Source organism: Monomorium pharaonis, chromosome 11 (genome assembly GCF_013373865.1).
Source record: "Monomorium pharaonis isolate MP-MQ-018 chromosome 11, ASM1337386v2, whole genome shotgun sequence".
NCBI lineage: Eukaryota > Metazoa > Arthropoda > Insecta > Hymenoptera > Formicidae > Monomorium > Monomorium pharaonis.
Window position 1 is genome coordinate 15949102 of NC_050477.1, and position 22629 is coordinate 15971730.

At 37.0% G+C, this 22629-nt stretch overlaps 3 protein-coding genes across 9 annotated transcripts; 1 reads left to right on the forward strand and 2 right to left on the reverse strand.

Moving 5' to 3' along the window:
• Positions 1-2841, reverse strand: LOC105830074 (inositol polyphosphate 1-phosphatase). Of its 6 annotated transcripts, none has more exons than XM_012669216.3 (7): positions 2682-2841; positions 2310-2458; positions 1973-2198; positions 1610-1880; positions 1509-1539; positions 1207-1419; positions 1-980 (listed from the first exon to the last, which is right to left on the reverse strand). In XM_012669216.3, the coding sequence occupies exons 2-7, from the start codon at positions 2369-2371 to the stop codon at positions 524-526; spliced, it is 1260 nt and encodes a 419-aa protein (XP_012524670.1). In that variant the 5' UTR covers positions 2372-2458; positions 2682-2841; the 3' UTR covers positions 1-523. The 6 variants fall into 6 exon arrangements, with proteins under 6 accessions (XP_012524670.1, XP_012524674.1, XP_012524672.1 ...); XM_012669220.3 differs by having other exon boundaries at positions 1973-2221; XM_012669218.3 differs by having other exon boundaries at positions 2285-2458.
• A 1497-nt stretch (positions 2842-4338) lies between these two features.
• LOC105830505 (pyruvate dehydrogenase phosphatase regulatory subunit, mitochondrial) lies at positions 4339-8754 on the forward strand. Its single transcript, XM_036293588.1, has 14 exons — positions 4339-4905; positions 5075-5287; positions 5355-5518; positions 5611-5774; positions 5859-6042; positions 6195-6400; positions 6472-6787; positions 6895-7052; positions 7136-7284; positions 7453-7660; positions 7714-7803; positions 7923-8102; positions 8174-8374; positions 8455-8754. Exons 1-14 carry the CDS (start codon positions 4664-4666, stop codon positions 8662-8664), a joined length of 2685 nt encoding a protein of 894 aa, XP_036149481.1. The 5' UTR covers positions 4339-4663; the 3' UTR covers positions 8665-8754.
• Positions 8755-9096: 342 nt separating this feature from the next.
• Positions 9097-22238, reverse strand: LOC105830504 (CCR4-NOT transcription complex subunit 1). 2 transcript variants are annotated; one of them, XM_012669866.3, is made up of 19 exons: positions 20461-22238; positions 19470-19682; positions 18934-19368; positions 18565-18861; positions 17504-18447; positions 17263-17416; positions 16078-17070; positions 15663-15995; positions 15470-15583; positions 15120-15368; positions 14740-15033; positions 14351-14593; positions 13471-13887; positions 13097-13363; positions 12794-13014; positions 12514-12720; positions 12289-12415; positions 10468-11996; positions 9097-9547 (listed from the first exon to the last, which is right to left on the reverse strand). In XM_012669866.3, exons 1-19 carry the CDS (start codon positions 20560-20562, stop codon positions 9472-9474), a joined length of 7215 nt encoding a protein of 2404 aa, XP_012525320.1. In that variant the 5' UTR covers positions 20563-22238; the 3' UTR covers positions 9097-9471. The 2 variants fall into 2 exon arrangements, with proteins under 2 accessions (XP_012525320.1, XP_012525321.1); XM_012669867.3 differs by having other exon boundaries at positions 12295-12415; positions 20461-20562.
• Positions 22239-22629: the final 391 nt, after the last annotated feature.

Genomic DNA, 22629 nt, shown 5'->3' on the forward strand with positions numbered 1-22629 from the left:
TGTCACATCATTTCTTAATTTATTCATTTATTTACGCATAACATGTACAAATCAATTTGATTACTGTATTTAGACATATTTAAGTACGCACTTATATCCACATAAATATAATAAAGCACATAGCAGAGAATATTAGAATTTACAAGTTTTTAGTTAAATAATAAATATATAATTAAAAATAAAACTATATCTGTTATATATTAAATGATCCATTTGGACCCACATTTATTATATCACAATTAAATATTACGAGCTACATCAGTTAACAAATAATCCATGTGTTAATTAACAATTATATTAGTTTATTGGATATATTATATGGATATATAATAAATATATCTTGTACAATTGAATCAAAGATAATATCACAAATAGTCATAAGAAATAGCTGTAAAAACATCATTTAGTTTTTACATAAAATTTATAGAGTAAAATACAACTTTATGTAATTAAACAAATAATATATTGAAACGTGAAAATGGTCAATGTCAAGTTTTAGCGTTAAAAATCTTTGTCATCCTTATTAACGAGATGATGATTTACTTAAAATAGATTTAAAAGTTTCCAGAATTTGAGGATCTCTATATGCTATCAAGCCTGCACGATTGGAGAAGTTTGTGCCGATAGGTAAATAGTTCACACTTAGATTGTCCGAATCTGGATTCACGATAAACTCTTTGAACTCGATGATATTTCCACCAACCGACGATAGAAGAGCTTGCGGTCCGCATGTGTCCCATTTATAAGTAGAACCCTTCGACAAGATGTAGGCAGCTGCTTGTCCAATAGCAACGGTTAGTATCTTGTATCCTGCTCCTGCTGCCTCCACTAATCTGAATCCACTGTTTAATAGCTTCGATTTTACATCTGCATCTTCAAAGCGACTGAGCAAAATAATTTTATCAGCACTGCATGCGTTACTTATGGAAGATTTGGCGATGCCACCTCCAAGAAAACCCCAGTAACATTTTCCTGTCCATCTGTGTTCAATTAATCCAGAGTGTAATGAAAATGAGGAATATAAAGCTTTCATTTTGTCAAACATACATTTTCCCAATATTAAAAATATGTAATTAATCTCAAACACAAAAACAAAATATTTTCAGAGTCTTAACAAATATATATTTTTAAAATAGAGATATTTAGAATTAAAAAAATTTATATTTTGAGATTATTAAAAATTTGTTTTATTCTACATATACTTACTGCGAATCCACATTGGTAGAAAAAGGTTGATTAACTACACCCAAAACTGGCACTCCTGTACTTTTCTTGTACGCTCCAATTAAAACAGTGACACAACGCAATCCACTCAAATGTAAACCAGTCTGCTCGTCCACTGCCTCCGTTGCACTTATGTAATCTGCTGTTGAATCTACAAAAGTTCCACGAATTGCTCCACAGGCATGCATTATCAAACTATAAAACAAACAGAAATTCTTACAAGCATTGCATCTCAGTTTACGGGCCAATTATGATTCATAGTAACAAGAGAGACAGAGTTTTACCATAATACTGTCCAACTTTTTTTTTCTTGCCCTGAATTAATGTAAATTTACTAAATATCAATATGTCTAGAGTGATTATTCTCGTTATCTCTTATACTTACCAATTGGATCTATCCAAATACCAAGATCATCCACATTGATATCAAAATCATTGGGAATGTCTAATACAATTGGCACATCTGAAAGCTGAACATCCTTATGGACCTCAGTAGCGAGCAACTCTGCTGCCACAGCATCGTTACCCATAACTTTTGTCAGTAACTGTGTTGTATCTTTGCTACATGAACAAACCTCAACAAAGATGGATTCCCCCATGGTATTGCTGAATACATTGGTTTCCTCACCCTGTACCAGCTTACCCAACTCTGGAAACTGCTTATGGCAATAAGTTTAAAGTATGACAAGTCAAAAATGAATTGATATCCTTCATTCTAGCTTTTAACCAAGAATTTCTTTGTGCTCACCTCAATTTCTATGTCATGTCTGATTGTTTCCTGAATGAGGACGTCGGCCAGTGTTTTAAAATCCTGAAAAAATCGTGGGTTTTTTTCCTCTAAAGATTTCTCTTGCACCAATAACTGAAAAAGGGCTTCCTTTTGCCGGCAAGTTCTGGCAATGTTTGCTGCCTTCTCTGAAGCTTGTAGGAGAACTTTTAACAACCTGCTGCCGTTTTTCATTTTCTTTTTCTTTCTAGAAATCTCACAATACGTTTGCTAAAAAATTATCACGCACACAGGTATCAAAGAAGAAATACGATGTTACACAAGAAACCTTACAAGGCTCTATTGGATGTGTACATACATGTGAAAATTAAAGATATTGATTTTCTCTATAAATATAGCATACACAAAGCATCGTTGCATTAAACAATATCGATAATCACTTCGAAATAGCGCTACTATCTCAGAATATTAATAATTTCATTCCACTACAAACGGTGATAGGTGCGACTGCAACAAACACATCATCAAAAAAAACTATTACATATATGCGAGTATACGCTTTACAAAGCGCGAATTAAATTTTTAATTGCAGCTAAGAGAATCGCGCGCAAAATACAATGAAAGCACAGTCTTCCATAAATATTTGTAAATAAAAAAATCAGTCTTAAAAAAAATGTGTATGGCTGAAAATGTTAATATAATGAGATAAATTGTAGCGATAAACATTTACCTAAGTTTAATGTACGTAAACGAGCAACGTGCGAAAAATACAGTTTATAAATGGTGTACACGCACTACGATTATGTCTCCGATGACATGCGTAGACGCGAGAGTACATACGTCAATCAAATATCTCGTCCTCTGATCCCATTTGCGCAAAGTGAGCAACTCGCGCGCGTCGGCTTATCAAAGCGGCTCTTATTTGAATATTGCACTCCAATTTGCAACGCGTACTATTCGTCGAATTGTTCGTATGTTGATTGAATAAGAAATAGAGGATTTCTAGAGGGTTGAGAAAATCTCTATTCTGCAGCCAATCCACATGTTTAAAAAATTTGTCCGACAAAAGAAATTAAATATCACTGAGGGTGCTATCCCATGGGCCTGGAAAACGGAATTGGAACGAGCGGATCACGAATCACGGGATCTTTCTGATAGAACCCTTTTAGGCCTGGTTCCACAACTCACGGTTAAATTAACTGGCCGATTATTCCATTGGAATTGACCAATCGTATTTGTCGTTAAGCAAAATTAACAAATACGATTGGTCAATTCCAATGGAATAATCGGCCAGTTAATTTAACCGTGAGTTGTGGAACAGGGGCTTACTAATTCCGTCAAAACGGTCCCGCTGATTAGTGATCCGCTCGTTCCGATTCCGTTTTCCGAGCCCGTGGGGAGCGCCCCTGAGGGTGCTGTCCCATGGGCCTCGGAAAACGGAATCGGAAAGGCGAAATGGAGGGGATCAACCAATTGCAAGCTTTCCGTTCCGATTTTCAACCATGGGCCATGGGGGGCTCCCCATAGAGTAATTTTTGACGGAATCGGAAGGCTATGGAAAATCGGAACACGGAACCTGAACCTGAACTTATATAATTTTGCGTAACACAATTGATAAGATAAGTGTTATAATATTACAACGTACTGTAATAAATATTGTTGCATTATAATTTATAATTACAGATGATTACTATTCCCTTTTTTTGGTCATAGTATAATACGTATGTTAGGTTAGGTTATAAAGTTAGCCATAGGCCGGAATTCATAGTCGAATCTTATTCAAGTTCCAGCTTAAGCACGATCTTGAGACGTCAATGCTGTTATTTCATTGGTTAAGTAAGTCTCAAGTCGGCTCGAAGCTAGACTTAAGACAATGCTTGAGCTTAAGATCGGTCTATGAATCTCGTCCTAAAAGTTTCTTTGTGCGTTGATGTAAGTTTAATTTTAAGTACAAACTTAGGTTTATGGAGCACTTAACGTAACGTAACGTGTTACGAAAAAGCTTGTGCGGTGGCTCTCACATGGAGTGCAGAAAGTGCGGATGCATGTTGCAACTGCAAGCTAAGTGGTCTGTTCTTTCTAGCTGCACTGTTGCACTGATGCAATAAGTTAAATGGTCTGTTCTTTCTAGCTGCACTGTTGTACTGGTGCAATAAGTTAAAGTAAGACAAGTATATTTTTTCTCATTCTAACTTATTGCACCAGTGCAACAGTGCAGCTAGAAAGAACAGACCAAAAGCCTTTGGCACACGATACGATTTTTCATGCTAGATCGCATACGAGGTATCTTAATACGTGTCCCGATTGGCTCAGATGATTATGTCACCAATCGTAAGCCAATGAGAATACGTAGTAAGACGCCTCGTATGCGATGTGCGATCTAGCATGAAAAATCGTATCGTGTTCCGAAGACTTAAGTCGCATCCTGTCCTAACCTTATTTTGCTGCTATGATTACTCAATTATAATATCAATTTCTTGCAAAAATGAAAAGAATAATATAACAGAACAATAGTAAAAGAAACAGTTTAGATGTAAAACTGTGCGAGACAATTCTACGGATTATAAACATCCTTTACGAAGAAGTTATCGCCGACTGAACATCAAAGATGTTTGGCTGCGCGAAAATATTGTATTTTTCACATCTCAAACAGAATAAAAACATCACGTAAATTTTAGTACAAACGTTATTTTAAAATCTTATTCAATTAAAATGTGGAAACAATCGAAACTGTTGTACAGTAGATACACAGTGCATGGGAAAAAAGCTCTCTCTCGCAGTTACAAGACGGGAGACACCTCCACGAAGATTGCCGATACGGAGGATTCGGAATGTGCACTCCCCAAGGAAGCGCGAGTTGTCATATGCGGAGGCGGAGTTATGGGAGGTGCAGTGGCATATCACTTGTCTCTCATGGGACTTGGATCAGAAACTATTCTGGTAGAAAGTAGCAGGTACCTATCTCAAATATAACTTTCAACAAATCGGTAAGAAGTTTTTATATATTTTAGAATATTAAGTGCATTATCTTTATTAGTGTATTTATAAATTTTTATTATATGTGACCAAACATTTTATATATGTATATATATATATATATATATGTTTTATATTCGTTATCAGACTAGGAGGTGGAACAACATGGCATGCGTCAGGATTAGTGGGAGCATTCAAACCCAGTCTGACACAAGTGAAACTTGCCCAGGATAGCATAGCTTTGTACAAAGAATTAGAGAAGAAAGGTTTCTCGACAGGATGGAAGCAGTGTGGCAGCCTTTCCTTGGCACGAACAAGAGATCGTATGACCTCGTTTAGACGAATGAAGGCACAATCTGTGTAAATACTTAATAAATGTGACGCTAGCACAATGAATAATTACATTTTAGTTTTATTAATGTTTTAGGTCACGTGATATTGAGTGCCACTTGGTTTCTCCAGAAGAAATTGAAACTCTGTGTCCATTGTTACAAGTTGAGGATTTGATTGGAGGATTATGGATTCCAGATGATGGTGTTGGTGATCCGTATCAGATCTGTTTGACATTAATGCAAGAGGCACAACAAAAAGGTATTACACAGTCAAATATTAAAATAAGATTAAGAGATAAGAGAGGATTCAATTGTGCTACCTTTAAATTAATTACTTCTCATTACATTCAGGTGTTACAGTATTCGAGAATTGCGCGGTTACAAAAGTAATTAATCAGAATGGTCAAATAGAAGCAGTGGAAACTACACGTGGTACTATCAGATGCCAGCATTTTGTAAATTGTGCTGGTTTCTGGGCACGAAATGTTGGTAAACTCAGCGAGCCATATGTCAAGGTCAGTCGATTGTATATATTCAATATATATAATTTATTAAGCACAAAATGTATAATAGAAAGTAATATCTTACTCATTTTCCAGGTACCACTCCATCCAGTAGAACATTATTATTTACACACTAAACCTATTGCTAATTTAGATCCGATGACACCAGTCATACGCGATTTGGACGGGTACATCTATTTTCGAGAAAACGAGGGACGACTGTTAGCTGGTGGTTTCGAACCGGTCGCAAAACCTGCGTTCGAGGACGGCGTGATTCCGGGTTAGACATGAATGAGAATTTATGTTAATTTATATTAAAATAACTACTCTTGCGTAATTCAATGTTACTAGATTTACCAACTGCTCAGACTTTAGAAAAATTATTTACAATACGATTATATCTATTAAATCTGTTTTTCTTCTTTATTTTAGAAAGCACAGACAAGCGATTCTTACCGGAAGATTGGGATCATTTTCATATTTTGCTGGAACAGATGTTGCACAGAATTCCAAGTTTAGGAAACGCAATTCTGGAGAGACTCTGCAACGGCCCTGAAGCGTTCTCGCCAGATTGTAAATGGATCGTAGGGGAGGCACCCGAAATACGTAATTACTACATTGCGGCCGGAATGAAAACGGTTAGTTATTAATTGATTGAATCATTTTATTATACCTCGAAATTCTTTAATATAAATTATAATTTTCAAAGGTTGGAATATCTGCCGCCGGCGGAGTTGGTCGCGCAACAGCGGAATTGATAGTTAATGGCTCGACTTCGTTAGATATGTACGAATTAGATGTTTCACGTTTCCTCGGGCTACATAACAATCGCAAATTTCTACGCGACCGAGTGCGAGAGGTACCCGGAATGCATTACGCACTGCAATACCCACACCTCGAGTTTAAAACTGGAAGAAATCTAAGGATGTCGCCGATTTATCCGAAACTCAGAGACGCAGGCGCCGTCTTTGGCCAAGTCATGGGTTACGAGAGACCGTCTTGGTTTCAATTGGACGATTACTGCGGTAGTTGTCACAACTTTTTGTAAAACTCTGAATCCATTTGAATATTTTATTTCAAATCGATTCTATTTCTATACGTATATTCTATCTCGAATATGTATTACAAATAGATTTGGAGTTTCCTGACGGCTTCCAGAGATACAAAATAGCTTACACTAATACCTTCGGTAAGCCTCCTTGGTTCGATGCGGTTGCACAGGAATATGGTGCTTGCAGAGAAACGATCGGTCTAAGTGATTATTCCTCCTTTACCAAAATCGATTTATGGGTAATTATTCAAAGACTCTTGTATCTCTCTGTTACTGAACATTGCAACAATTGTACTTAACATCTTATATTTTTGTATTATAGTCAAACGATATGGAAGTTGTGGATTTGCTACAATATTTGTGCTCGAACGATGTAGATGTACCTGTAGGAAGTATCATTCACACCGGTATGCAAAATCACCGTGGTGGTTACGAGAATGATTGTAGTCTAGCGCGAATCGCACCGAATTAGTAAGTTGCAATTAATAAATTTGTACATAATGATTTGTTTGTTTCTAAACAAATTGAGTTTGAAATTGATTAATTAATTACGTCTTCTGTCTGTGTCATCAATAACATAGTTAATTTTGCGTAAAAAGAAAATACATATATGAATACATCTAGAAACATTTTCGTTAGTTACATGATGATTGCTCCAACTATCCAACAAACGCGTTGCAAGAATTGGATCCATCGTCATTTACCAACGGACGGTTCTGTCGCCGTGTCTGACGTCACATCAGCATACACTGCAATTTGCATAATGGGTCCAGCCACTAGGAAATTGTTGACTGAATTGACAGACATAGATTTAAATCCAAAGAACTTCCCGTTTTTTACATTCAAGGTAATATAACTAAATTTAAAAAATTTCAAATATTATCTGCTTTTTTTCATTAGGAATTAGATGTCGGACTTGCCAATGGTATTCGTACGTTTAATTTAACGCACACTGGAGAACTTGGCTACGTCCTGTATATTCCAAATGAGGTAAGTCTCAAATGAGTGATTGATATTAAACTTTACTTTTTTAAGATACATCCCTATTGAAATTTATTTTTTTTTAAACGTACCAAATTTGCAACATTTTTTAGATTTTATAATTTCAGTTTGCACTACATGTTTATACGAGGCTAATAGAGGCTGGAGCGAAATACGGAGTAAAACACGCTGGTTATTATGCAACGAGAGCATTACGCGTTGAAAAGTTCTATGCATTTTGGGGACAAGATCTGGATACCTTCACTACTCCTTTAGAATGCGGAAGATCGTGGAGAGTAAAATTCGATGTAAATATTTTAAAGATTGGCATTTTTTAAAAATTATACGTGAATTCGCTTAAATTTCCTTTATTTCGTAGAAAGAAGTCGATTTTATAGGTAGAGATGCTCTTTTGAAGCAGCGTGAACAAGGAGTCAAACGGAAATACGTGCAATTGCTGTTGAATGATCACGATCTCGAGTTCGATACTTGGTGCTGGGGTGGCGAGCCTATTTATCGAAATGGAAAATATTGCGGAATGACAACGACCACGGGTTATGGATTTACGTTCAAAAAACAGGTGAATTTAATTTCACATTTTTTTTCCAACAAAAGTATCAAGACCGTTATCCTTGAAATAACTTGTCAAATGATCTATAGGTGTGTCTCGGATTTGTGCAAAATTTTGATTCAAAGGGTCAACCGCAAGAGGTGACAAATGAGTATATATTGTCGGGTGATTACGAAGTGAACGTCGCGGGTATCATGTACCCAGCAAAGTGTCACTTGCATAGTCCAAATTTACCGACTAAATTCCCCGACAAAGAGAGAGACGCTTATCACGCTACACGCGACCAACAATCTTTGTAATCTCCCGCTTAGAAATAACACTTCAAATCTGTACAAACGATGTATATAGCAAAAGATTGAATAAATCGTTTAATAAGTATCACTCAAAAATCGCTACATCGAAAAATCGAAAAATCGCAGTAGAAATTTTCCAGGCCAAAGAATCGTGTAAATAAATTACATTGGACCTTTAATCTTTCTTGTTATGTAACTACTTTCTCTTAAAAAAATCATATCTATGTATATATATTACCCTATGTGCTATGTCACAGATTTCAAAATGTATCGTATATACTTAAATAATAGTATTTAAAGCGTATATCTCTCTCTACAAATATCTGTCTCGCATTGTACAACACATTTCATGCTTATATACCTTCTTTCGGAAAGTTACAGATTTGCGATAAGTCGTACGCAAGAAACATTCGTCGTAATTGCATTGTTGAACACCACTTGTTATTTTTTGTGAACTCTTGTTCAACCACGATACACTTTATTATGTATATACTGACATTTGTGTCATGTGTACAATGTCGTTTATATATAATATACAGTGTGAAATACATTGTCCGAAAGACACGTTTAGTGAGGCGTATGAGGTTTTGTTCCCCTTAATAACGTTCCTTCTTATTAAAATATTAACGCAATAAGTCTCACTTACACATTATATAAATTGTCACACATTTACGATTACTATCTACTCTTTTCAAAAATTTAAACGCGATAGTACACTTATCCCTACATTAACAACTTTTTACACGCAATACTCAGTCATTAAACTTTCATTTTACTGTACACATAGCGACAGTTGAGGAGTAAAGCGCTCTATCACTCTGGAATCTCCGTCTCCGTCGTGGGTACCTGCTTCTGCACCATACACGATCTAGCGACAGATTCGAATAATCTGAAACAATAACAAATGTTGAATTTGAAGAACGAAGATCGAATTGCTTAAGTCTATTGTAAGCTAGAAAATTTGTGAATTCAATTTTTCGGTGCAGTCGATTAAAATTTTTTATTATGTTTGTTTATATTTTTTCTCTTATCAAGAGAATTCCAAAATCGTCTGTTTTATCGACATTTTTTTAATGAACTAATTTTTTAATTGGCTTTATAAAATTGCAGAAATTAAAATACGCACAAAAATCTAGAGGAAAACGGTCGAGTTTGTATCAAAAGCGAAAAATAAAACCGTATTCCTCTATGGATAACATATACGAGCAATATCATTCAATTCAAACTAAGATTAAAAGCTGAAAGAAAAGATTAGCTACTTTAATTTTTTATAATTACAAATCCAGATACTGGGTGAGAAAGAGCAATCTAAAAAAATTTTTTTTCATTCTCGATATAATATCCAATTTATAGGATGACATTAATATGTGTACTTTAATTCTGGAAAAGTATTTCTAAATCTGTAAAAGAAATGCATACAAAATCTTGTTAATGATGTGCACGAATGACTCTATATTATCCCTGATCAAATTTAACGGGCATCCCCTTTTAGTAGTATTTTATCAGATTGACGAGCAATTATTACACTCAAATTTAACATTTACATTTAACGACTAAGCATTCTTTAATTTTTGTTACATGTGACAAAATTCAGAGATTGAAATCAATATTAAAATTAAAGTTTCAATTTCATATACCTATTTTGTGAACAATATAATAAGAATATATGATACAATGATATTTGACATTCTTGATATATGTAATTGCAGTTTCAGTATATCGCTTTTTTAACAATAAAGACATCGGTATATCCTCCAGTATAGAAATAAAATTATCTTAATACTTAAAAAATTAATAAATTAAACTTACTTCTCAATCTCCGGTGCACAATGTACAAATTCATGTTTCCAAAATTTATAATTTGGATTCTTGATCAATTCAATGAAAGTGATGAGAAGACCCCATGGATGTGGTCTATTGACAATCAGTCTTTCCAGAAGAACCCTTGTAATCTGCTCCTGTATCGCTTCCGTATTCGCTTCAGCGAACAGATAGAGAATCGTACAGCTGAAGTAATGCGTGTGACTGTTGGGATAACGCAATTGATTCGCAATGGCATTTAGGAACAAGTATCTGCCTTCCGTATCTAGATCTACAGCCAAATTTTGGAAGATGTCCATGTGTGCGGAGTGTGCAATGGTAGACATATTAGGAGCATGACCTTTATTGCGAATATGTGCAATAGCCTGTGTGCCTACATAAAGCACTAGAGCATTCATCAGCTGAATGTTATAACGCACACCAGCCTCTTGCGACACCTGCAAATTGCTGCGAAGTTCAGATAAAAAGGTGACCGGCGCACGTGCCTTCAGATAAGAATCAAGTTCTTTCTTGAACGTCAACGGCTGTATTGTGGACGCAAAATTGGTGAGAACACGCGGAGCGTGAGCAATCTCCTGTAGCATGTCAACTTTCAGATTTGGCGTAAATGGATCAGGCAGGCGCATATTTCTCGGAAATGCACTCAGAATTAGATTTCTCATCTGTATGCAATTCGGTGGTATCACATCGCAAAATCCATAATGATAATCGCATAGGAACTCCGGGAAATCATGAAGTAACACAAGTAACACACGCAGTGTCCCTTTGTACAGACTCGTCACAGGCTTCGCCAGCTCCGCATTTCGAAGATATGGTGCCAAGTACTTGAACAAATCGATGAGTAGTTGTGCATACATCCCCCAGCACTTTTGCTGTGGTGTAATGGCAAGCATGCGGCCGATGAAGACTCGGTGCGAAACCAACTCCAACCAGGCATAACAGAAGCCTGATGCTTTCGCTGGTCGCAAAATATGCAAGGTGTGACAGAAGGCGGTCAAAACTTGAAAATTTACAGCTTCCAATACCGGTTCAGGCGCGCACAATTCCAAAAAGAGCATAATAAAGATTCTGTGGTATGGCAATTGTTGAAAATCGGAACCACGTATCTCATGGTCCTGTAATAGTACACCGGCTACAATACCAAGCACCTTATTCAAAAGGTTAATCTTAGTGTGGGTGTTAGTAGCATCGCCCGAATGCTTCACCAGGAGTGCTACTAGGCGTACGAACGCATCCAATGAATGAAAGCACTTTGCACGTATGATCGAGGGAGCTGAGCCAGTTTCTGATAAAGTTCGGTAGCAAAGGTCAACGCACATCTGTGTGCTCAACTTGAAGAATCTGGTGATGAGATCGTCGGTCTTCAAGATGCCGTGAATGTTCATTTGATGAACAAATATGCTAAACGCTTTTGTCGGATCTCGTGCATACTGCGGATTATGATGCATTTGTACCCATTCACGTAATAGATACTCCGTCTTATCCATCAATCCAGGTGGATCGTCAAAATCTCGAGCCTGTAAAACATGAATATATATCATAAGTTATCATTTAGCACTTGCAATATATCGAGAAACGTATTTCGTATTCTATTAGTAACGTTCGTCGGCATCGTGAATTATTGAAAAATAATCTTTACAATCATGAAGACTAATTAAAGAATAAATAAAAGCTGCAGCTTCAGGAAATGAATTCTTCACATGTTTTAATAACCATGATACCGACAAATATCAATAAATAATCGTTAACGCAGTACAAAATATCATTGGAATAATCTACTTGATTAAATAATTTGAACAATCTACTTACTCTCACCTGCAGGATTCCGGAATGAATGTGCGCTGTAGGTCCTGCTGGAGCTCGATCTACCAATACACCGGAATCGTGATTGGCACGCAATGATTCTACTAAACTTGTCAGTCTGTACAGCGAAATTCTGAAATAATACAAAACATTTATATATGCTTGAATAAATATAAGTACAGTATGGCTACACACAATGTAATGAATATAATATTATATCCACTCTCTTACCCTTCCGGTGGTGTTCGATGATGTGCCATTCGAGCTAATACCTCAATCGTATGGAATAAGTCAGTTTCGGTAACATGAGTTGCCTGCCTCTCGTCAATCAAATAAAGTTGAACCAACTGCATAGCGAATACCGTTGCCAAGGTGTAGCCCGCCTCTACAGCTTGCGCTACAGCTAAGTCATATTGCGGAAGACTAATCAAGTGAGATCTACAAAATTAACACTGTAGTTAGCAATATCCAAACATACATTTACAAAAGATATGGTTTACCGATATCATACCTTATGAGATAGTCTACAGCTTCGAAATTATATCGGTAATCTTCCCGGCATTCAATTAGACAACGAGTTACGTGCTTGTTGGTCCATTGCATACCATATGCACGTGGATCTTGAAGGCACTTCAAGATCCGTAAATGTAGTTCTCTGTAGCGTTGTACCAAATTATCAGTATCGATGACACCACTGTTGAAAATGGGTCCATCTAGCAAACCTTCAACTGCCTGAAATAATTATCGTTTGTCATTTCTCATGTTGTAATTTTATGATTTATTTAAATAAATATTACTCTTTTGTGCAACTCACTTTCTTTAATAATGCCAAAGCTGCATTGGCATCTCTTGATCTTCTTGTGACTACAATAGATTCCAGAAGACTGTGAAGGATAGCATGCTGAGGTGGAGGTATCACAGGTCCCATAGCATTCAATAGAACATCAACTTCTGTTGCAAGTTTTTCTAACATTGCACCCACTTCGTCATTGCTAACTGCTACAGTTGCATAGGCTGCTACTTGTTGTGCTGCAGCGACTGCCACTGCAGAGTTGGGTGTAAATGCGGTGAGAGGAGCTTCCTTTAAGATATAATAAAAAATATAATAAATAAAAAATCAAACAAGAGATTTTATATGACAAATCTTTTAAATATGTAAATACAAGACATAAAATAAATAATCCTTACAGAAATAGGTTTTGGTATAAAGAGTGTTTGCGTTTCCCGTTCGGAGAGTGGAAGAAATCCTGGAATATTTCTAGCAAATTCTTCATACACAGCCATTTGCTGAGGTGTTACGCCACCAACTTTTAGCCTTATCTGCTCTGGCATTCTTTCGGCTTGATACTTAGCAAGAGGATCACAGTATCTTCTTCCTTCCTGTCGAGCAATTTTTCGCAACTCAATTTCGTTCAATAGTCGTTTGTCCATTTCAGGTATTGCTTTCTCAATGGCGGTCTTTTGTACAAATGCGCACGCGAGTTCCATGTTCTCAGCAGCAACTATACTCGCTGCTTGTTCGACATGTTCCTTCTGCTGTGGAGTTGTACCAATCAATGCTGTGAGAAAGGCTTGTTTCAAATTCGTACTAATCGATGCTAGGATCTATACATAAACAGAATAAAAAATTAATATATGGTTAAACAAGATTATAGATTTCTTTGTTTAAATTTTAATGTGAAAATATGTCTCTAGTTACTGGAAATTAAAAAAAAATTTTTAACAAATTATTTTATTTTATTAAAATGTCTAATAGAGAGAAATCCATGTGCCAAATAAAATTATTTTGTAAGATAATATCAAAATCATTTTTCTTGTACAAGTGAAAAAGCTACGTGCATAAACATTTATTTCAGTATAACACTTTGCAAAATAAAGAAATTTCTTTTTAGTTTAAAATTTTACAAATTTCTTTGCAGCATTTTTATTATTCCTGGACATAGAATCTTGTACACAAAAAAAATGTTCTTATTCTAGAAAAATATTGTTTTATTAGTATCACCTATTATTAAATTAATAAAATTATTAATTTAATTACTGTTCATCGTTTTTCCATATATAAGATTACCTGATCACGACATGTAATCATAGCCATGCCAGCTGTTAGATTGCGCGCCATGTGACGTGCTGCTGTACGCATTCGCACTTCTTCTGGATCCAATGCAAAGTCTTTCCTCACAATTTGTTCGCTGGTTGTAAGAGCAATTTTGATAGATCGATCTACTACAGGATGAATCCACTCCTGAATTGCTCTTTCAACCGCCGGGCGAACAAACTGTTTCAAATGAGGATGTGTTTGGAACAAATGTATCTGAAATTAATTTATACGTACATAAAATATATATCGCATGGTATACAATTTAATCTGACATTAGCGTAACTATATCTAACATGCATATTATTCCTAATATATTTGTTTAATAAAAATAAGATTTCATAAAAGAATAATTTTCATACTTGATTGTTGATAGTAATATGTTGAGATATATTAGAAATGCCCGTTACAGATATATCCATGTAATTAAATCGTGGTTCGGGTGGACCAGTCGGCAACGAGGGTGTTGTGTTTGCGGGTGGCGCAGTTTGAGGATTGATGGTGCTGCTCGTTGTCGGACCAACTAATTCCTCTATAGGCCCCTGAGATTGCTGTTGATTATTAGTCGTCTCCAATTTCTTATTCGGATGTGACAATTGATATTCTAGATTACGCAATTTTTCAGGATCTTTCAAGTAAATGATCGGTTTTAGCTCCTATGCAAAAGCCAAAAAAACTCAATTTTAATAAATAACAATTTACATTATAAGTAAATAGTTAAAATAAAACATAGTACACTTACCCCAACATCAATGCTTAGATTTTTGCAAAGTACTTCTATTTCAAACTTTAAATTCAGTTTCAAGTCAGGTTCCTGATGTAATTCAGCTAAAACGTTCATAATTGCCATAGTCCATGGATTGGGTGGCCGAAAAACACGACTTTTTGCACAACTTTCAAGTACTTTTGCGACAAAGGGTACTACATAAAGAAGCTCTTGTTGCCCTTTGTGATATGCTTCAACAAGTAAGCTTTTTAAATCTATATCTATCTGTAAATTTAAAATGTGATAAAATTCATATAATGTTATTTTGCAAAACTATATATTGGTATTATATGGTAACATAATATACTATATTTGTTATAATATACCTGTAAAATAGGCTTATTCCTGCCAAGTGTCAACATTCCAAGCCAGTGTCCTAAATTTTTCAATAGCGATCGATCAGAGAAATTAGCTATTCCTTTATCGCTTCGTAAAAGAACCTTAAAAGATAAAAAATTAATTTTATATAAGTTATAAAAGAATTAGATAAAAAAATTTATAAAATTCAATTTCACTCACTTTGATATTTCGGAATGTTTCTCTCGTAACCATTTTATTCACTTCAGGTAATTTTATACAATCTAAAAAATTCGAGTATAAAGCATGAAAGTTCAATTCTATGCTGGCACGTTTCATCACTAGATATTGTGCCATCCACGGCCAATATTCTTCCGTGACAATTTCGCGAATCTCGTCACATTTCTGTTGCAGATTCAGTTGGCTAAGATTATTAAAGATGAAAGCAGTTTTGTCTTGCAAAGCTTCTGGCGGCGTCGTAATTTTTTCCTCTTTATCCGTTGCCACAAGCAACGTATCAATATTAGTTGCATTTGCGACAGAAGGCATAGAAGGCTGCGAAAATAAATGTGTTATTAATATAACATATGTACAAAATAAAATTTCGAAGTTCAAAAATGTTTATTATTGAACTTACTCTAGCCGAAAGAGACGTAGTCGGAGTTGTAGATGGTTTTGCTTGCGTGGTGCTAGTCGTGATAGTGGTTGTAGTTATAGTTTTGTATGGGGTTGTAACTGGAGCCAACATTGCCGCTAAAGTTTTTGGACCTTGCGGTCTCGACGGTGGTTCTTGCCCTTGTAATCCATATTCTATATACTCTACTAAATGAGGCGGAAATTCGGTGAAATGTGGAATCGTTCTAACGTGTTCACAATACGTTTGATATTCCTTCAATCGACTCTTAAAACGATCCAAAGCCGTTATGCCGAAATAATACATCTTACTGCCTTCTGGTTTCTTAAGTGCATCAAGAACAAATCGCAGCGCCAATCCAAGTGTCACATAACTGTTGACAAGACCCCTCTCGATAATCCCGCCAAACAATTGTGCTGTTATTTGTAATTCCTTTTCCGGATACTGTGGGAAAAATCTGTACTCTTCGAATAAATTTCGCAGCATACAGTTAAACACTTCTCTTTCTCGTCTAATACCAGAATCTTGAAATTTTTTCAACATGTCAAGCACTTCGTCGATCGATAAAGTTGGGTGAGGCGGATGATTGTATATACGTTGAAAATAGCTATTAGCTTCGTCTTCGACTTCTTTAGACACATTTTGTCCCATATCTGGAAACAAATTGGAAGTCTCTGGTATTCTCGCTTTCTCAATACCAGCTGGCGGTCCGAGACGTCCCAATCCACCTATCGTACCACCGGGGAGCACAGAGGGTCCCTGAGTACCAACTGGACCTGAGTGTAATTGCGAAGATAATGGTAACATAGTAGGAAATGGACTTGGAGACGGTCCCATAAGTCTTGAAGGAGAGCCAGGTGTTGAAACCAAAGGACCTAGCGCACCAGGTAAATTAAACGCAGAGCTGCTTGGAGGCCCAAGGCCTGTTCCAAGACCCATGGAAGCAAGACTTGAACCAAGATTTCCAAGAGGATCCACTTGTTTTGAGGAAAATAACTGTGGAAAGTAACAATAATGTAAACAGTCACATATATAATTTATGATTTTAAATAAAACGAATAAGTGGAAAAATAAATATGTATAATTTATTTAATCTAATAAAAAACAAGACTTCTTAAAAAATCTTAAAAAATTATGTAATATTTACATTTATTAAAATAAGAATTAATAATAAAAAATTTAAATTACTTGGCTTCCTAGAGCTGCTGGATTAAATGGTTCTAATCCTCTATGTCTCAGAACTCCTGGAGGTGGTGGTCTGTTCATGGTGCTCTTACTCAGCATTAGACTACAATTCTGCACCATTGTCATTATTAACTCCGAGAGTTCTTGTGAAACATTTCTACAATATATGAAAACAGAAAAATTAGATATAATTCCTATAAACAATTAAAAATAAATTACATTTATATTCCAAAGAAATATATACCCGGTGCAAACTTGCAAGCAAGCTAAGATTGTTGTGAGTGTTTCCTGTGGCAGTTGACTTGCTTTGGGAACGGTAGGATCTTCTTTGATTCCTGGGCCCATAACTTGAGGACATCGTCGTTGTAGAAATTTCACACATGCAGTAACAAAAACGTCTCCGTGATCTCTGATCTTGTCTGTTAACCATTTTTCAAGTTTCAGGTACTCTCGTCGAGAAGCCAAACAGGCAAGATCAATGACGAATTGAAACGATTGTGAGTTAAGTAGGGCAGAGAGTGCTTTCAAATCTTGCGCAACATCCAAGATTCGCGATAATCTTGTTTGATCATGATCACCACGCGTGTACCAATCTGCCATAGCATGCATTATAAGTGTTTTTATCTTGGGATTATTAGCATGCCATGCATGATGCAGTATCACAGCAGAATTCGGATGATTGCCAAGAAAAATTGGCAACAATGTGGTGAACAATTCCTGTCTCAATAATGTAAAAGGTGGATTTATCTGCAATAACGCCAAAATGAGTACATCTGGGCAATGTTGGAGTGGCCATTTGAAGATCTCTTGCACAGAATTGCACAAGCCTCTTTCAGCCATGTGCAAAAGCAACTCGACTATGTTCAACGATCGCCACGTTTGCCCTTCTTTGCTGTCACTTTCAGGTGCCGCTTTCAGTACGTCGACTGTTACAGAATGATACGGATAGTCGGCGAAGCAAAATATATCTGGGCACTTGAGGATTTGTTGAATTAAAGAAAATTGACCTTCTACATTTTCCCAGTGTCGATACAAGAGCTCAACGGGAAACATGTCAGGTGGATATCCCTGATGCTGCAAACCCAGCTTGAGACCCGTAATTAGTAAGTTTAAGCCCTGCCTATCCTTGATGACAAATTCTGAATGATCTAACTTTATGATGACTTCGTTCCAAGACAATGTAGATTGCTGGAACAGATAATATTAATTGAAATTATATTACCTATATTTATCATACAAAATATTAAAAGAGAAGTGACATACATCGATACAAAATTGATTATAAAAACAATTATAAGAACTTACTATCTCTTTTAACGTTAGAACAAATACTTCAATGTTCCATGTTGTAGGAATAGCACTGTCCGATGATTTCTCCTTATTGGAGTCCTGCGAGGCGGTCGAGTTGCCCCAAAATGTTTGTAGTCCTCCAGCATCGTCGAGATTGCTGCAGGTACGTGCCATTTGTGATAATACACGAGCGACACATGCCGGAGATATTTCTCTGGCACCTAAACCCGTCAATGCCGACCGACATTCTTCTACGCTACTAGTAAAGCTGTATCCTAATTCCATAATCAGCTCTACAAGAGTGCTGCTATCCTAAAATGGAAAAAAACGTAAGTGTACTCAACTTATATTATTGACAATAATACTATCGACAAATAATCTTACCATTTGAGTGACAGCCATGTTTAATTCAATTTTAAGTTGCAAAGGTTCCTCGTCTCCTGGATACAGAAATGGTGCTAGCACCACTGGTACCAGTTCACGGGGAAAGTCACGTCTCAAATGTTTACGAAACTTTTCCTTCGTTTCCGTAGGTAGATTGTATGGATTGGCAGTATGAAATGCCTGGATAAGTATAAGATGAAGAACCTGAGGCAAAGAGTCGTGCAAGCCACCCTCGTGATGCTTGTTACTTATTTCAGAATTAATATAATTCTTTATCAACTCAGGCAACTGCTTCTGAGTATGCTCTAAAGCTAAAGCACGAATTTCAGCGTTCTCTGAATGCTGTAACGCAATCGCAAACGCAACCTCCTGTACCAAGGTCAGACCGAGTGTTTTTTTCAAATTGACAAAAAACTTTGGAGTGGGATTCAACGACTAAAAAAAAATATATATATATATATATAAGTATTAATACATGTTTACTCTACAAGTAAACGTACGATCTGTTTGTGACAATAATAATTTCTCATAAGTACCTTTTGATGATGTAAAGGATTATCTATAGCAAAGCACAAAGTAGATATAAAAGAAGATTTGCTCAATAAGCTATTGCACTCCTGCTTTAGCAACTTTGCCTGGAAATAATCTTTCGCACTCGAATCTGATGGCTCACCCTTGGAAAAGTCAACACACGAGATTAAACAGCGCAACAAGTGTCGGTCTACTTCTAGACCATGCCACTGCACATACTGCAAAGAGATCAAAAGAATTAGTCCATGACTATATTACACTTGACCTTTAATGACAATATAACATACAACAAATCAGTGTTTGTAATCATGTTTGTAATCCATTTACATTCAATATAACAATTTAATTTATATTTTTATAATAAATTTATTAAAGAGAGATTAAAGGATAGCTTGCTGGTAAAGAAAGTAATGGAGAGTAAGATAAACAAAATCTAGTTTTGAGGGTAACATGTCAAAGTAGAAAAATAGAGATCCTGTTTACAAGGTTAAGGATAGAACGAAAGTAAACATCAATATATGTAGATATACATACACGCGCGCGTGCAAAAAAAGGTAATCTTACAATTCGAAAGGATTACGAAGACAAGCGGATAAATGTTGACAGATCAGGCGTGTTCTATAAATAAAATATCGTCGACATCTCGAAGTGTCTCGACAACGCGTGTGCTAACGCGCGCAATTTCCACATCGCGTATATCTACTGTACTGGCGGGAGATCGGACGGAAAACGAGGCCAACAAAGGCACACTCGCTTTGTTGTCTCTCGGATAGGAAGCCTACGAGTTTTTGACGAAGAGTAGAAATGAGCCAAAAAAAGGAGGGGGGAGAGAATGAGAGAGAAGAAACTCGTGAGGAAGAAACTTTCGAAAGGCGCCGCGCAGGAGGGGGAGAGGGGGAAAGGACAAAGGTGAGGAAGAATAACGGGTAGCGAGCGGCCTGTAGAAGAGATTAGGCGGAAAAAGTCGAGTCGCACCTCGGCGCCCAGAATACTCACGCCCGATATGCGCTGACAGCTGTCCTCGTAATTTTTCTTACTCAAATTCGCAACCAAATAACTGATTTGTGACAAAGTAAAAGACAACGAGTCCAGGTTCATAGTTCCATGAATACGACCTCGAAAGCTTCAAACGCGTTTGAAGCTTTCTTCGGTGTCCACGAGTTGCCGCCGCCGCCGTCGCCGCCGACGTCGTCGTCGCCGCTGCTGCTGCTATCGCTGTCGCCGCCCCGAGTTCTTCTCTCCGCCACGAAACACGAAACACGAAAGTTACATTGGCGTGATCCTATGGCCAACATCGGGATTGATATTGGGATACGGATTTCACAGCAACGTCATGGCGAGCACAACACGGACGGAAGGAGGCTCACGACGAACTAACGTACGCACACACACACACACCACATACACACGCGCGCACGTACACGCGCGCGCGTAATCAGTACAGCTTTCGCACGGATCACTGCGGTCTCGCCGTCGCTAATGAATCGCGGGATCCGTCGGCGATCCGCACGCGGAGCAACTGTGCGTAGTGTCCACTGATCGTTCACACCAAGCTGGAGTAACGTCGCCGCCGGTGTGTCGCCTCCTCGCGGTCGGATTCGTCCATGATGATGCAAAAACGACAAAATATGCGATGTGCAGGCGTCTGTGCGAGATACTCGTTCGTCCAAGGCAGTTTGGAGTGACGACGCGCCGCTGTCGCTACTGCTGGTTTTAGCTACTCTCTTTCTATCTCACCTATCGGGGATCACCGACCGAATACTAAAACTCAATATGGCACCCAATTTTACGTGCATATGTAACTGTTCGTCGTGACGAACGGAAATCACGCGAGCGGGCGCGCACTATCTCTCCCGACGCAGCATAATCCCGTGTGACATGTTTCCTCTTTTTATTCGGACGTGATACACGATCCCGCTCTCATGTATAATCGACCGATATCTCACCTTTGTTAACGAAATCGGTCGTCTGCACTATCTACACTAAGGACGGGATTCATAGACCGATCTTAAGCTCAAGCATTGTCTTAAGTCTAGCTTCGAGCCGACTTGAGACTTACTTAACCAATGAAATAACAGCATTGACGTCTCAAGATCGTGCTTAAGCTGGAACTTGAATAAGATTCGACTATGAATTCCGGCCTAACCCTGATTAACCCGTTCATTTATATGCGAGAATTAAAGGCCGTTGCGCATGAAATCACCCGAGCGCATCACCTTTATGGTATTCACATAAACTTGCATAAGCGCATAAGCATATACATAAGAAAATTGATTGGTCTACAAGCACTTGCATAAGAAAATAGACCAATCGAATTCCTTATGCATATGCTTATGCGTTTATGCAGATTTATGTGGATATACCATAAGAGCTCTAGACCAATAAGCATTTTATGTATATCAATATGGCGACTTTATGCTGAGAACTGATTGGTTCAACGGTCTTATGCTATGCTTATGCAGCTTATGTCATTTCGTGTGTGATGGCCTTTAGCAGTGTTATCAATTTAGGCGATTTTTAAAGCTACTATGCGTTTTTAATTTTACTTTTGCGACAGGCGTCTAATTTAGGCGACATCTTTCGGGCAAGTTTGTGATTTAGGCGATAATTTAGTATTTATATAAAAAATAATTTTAGTTATTAAAAATCAACTTATCAAAACATATTTTGCTCTAATAATTTCCAGCAACTAATTGGGCGCGTTCAGCAGACAGAGCGGATCAGTAATTATTACTATAGATTGGTTTCTGCTTCTAAATTCAACGAAGAACTAAAGGCAAGATCCAATCATAGGTTTGTTTTTTATTCCTGCACTGCTGCACTAGTGCAATAAGTTAGAATGAGAAAAAATATATTTGTCTTATTCTAACTTATTGCACCAGTGCAGCAGTGCAGGAATAAAAAACAAACCTCATATTAACCCGGATCTACAAAAGTAGTAAGCTTTATGCCATAAGGAATTAACCAATTATATTCGATTATTATTCTTATATTCGATTATAATTGATTAATTTCTTATGGCATAAGACTTACTACACCTATTGTAGATCCGGCCTTAGAGAATCACTGAGCGCTGCTCACTGATCCGCTCTGTTGAACATTTAGGTCAGTATTCATAGCTCTAGTTTACACCGAGCACTTGGTACGCGTATTAAGTAGTGAATT

Excerpts from the sequence above, each read along its gene's own strand:
- LOC105830074 (XM_012669216.3), bottom strand. The coding sequence starts at position 2,371 with ATGCAACGATGCTTTGTGTATGCTATATTTATAGAGAAAATCAATATC. Across the intron at positions 2,199-2,309 it reads AATATCTTTAATTTTCACAT|AAAGAAAAAGAAAATGAAAA; the intron begins GTATGTACACAT and ends TGAGATTTCTAG. Across the intron at positions 1,420-1,508 it reads AAAAGTTGGACAGTATTATG|TTTGATAATGCATGCCTGTG; the intron begins GTAAAACTCTGT and ends TTTGTTTTATAG.
- LOC105830505 (XM_036293588.1), top strand. The coding sequence starts at position 4,664 with ATGTGGAAACAATCGAAACTGTTGTACAGTAGATACACAGTGCATGGG. Across the intron at positions 5,288-5,354 it reads CGAATGAAGGCACAATCTGT|GTCACGTGATATTGAGTGCC; the intron begins GTAAATACTTAA and ends TTAATGTTTTAG. Across the intron at positions 5,519-5,610 it reads GCAAGAGGCACAACAAAAAG|GTGTTACAGTATTCGAGAAT; the intron begins GTATTACACAGT and ends CATTACATTCAG.
- LOC105830504 (XM_012669866.3), bottom strand. The coding sequence starts at position 20,562 with ATGAACCTGGACTCGTTGTCTTTTACTTTGTCACAAATCAGTTATTTG. Across the intron at positions 19,683-20,460 it reads GCTGTCAGCGCATATCGGGC|TATGTGCAGTGGCATGGTCT; the intron begins GTGAGTATTCTG and ends ATCTCTTTGCAG. Across the intron at positions 14,594-14,739 it reads ATATTACTATCAACAATCAA|ATACATTTGTTCCAAACACA; the intron begins GTATGAAAATTA and ends AATTAATTTCAG.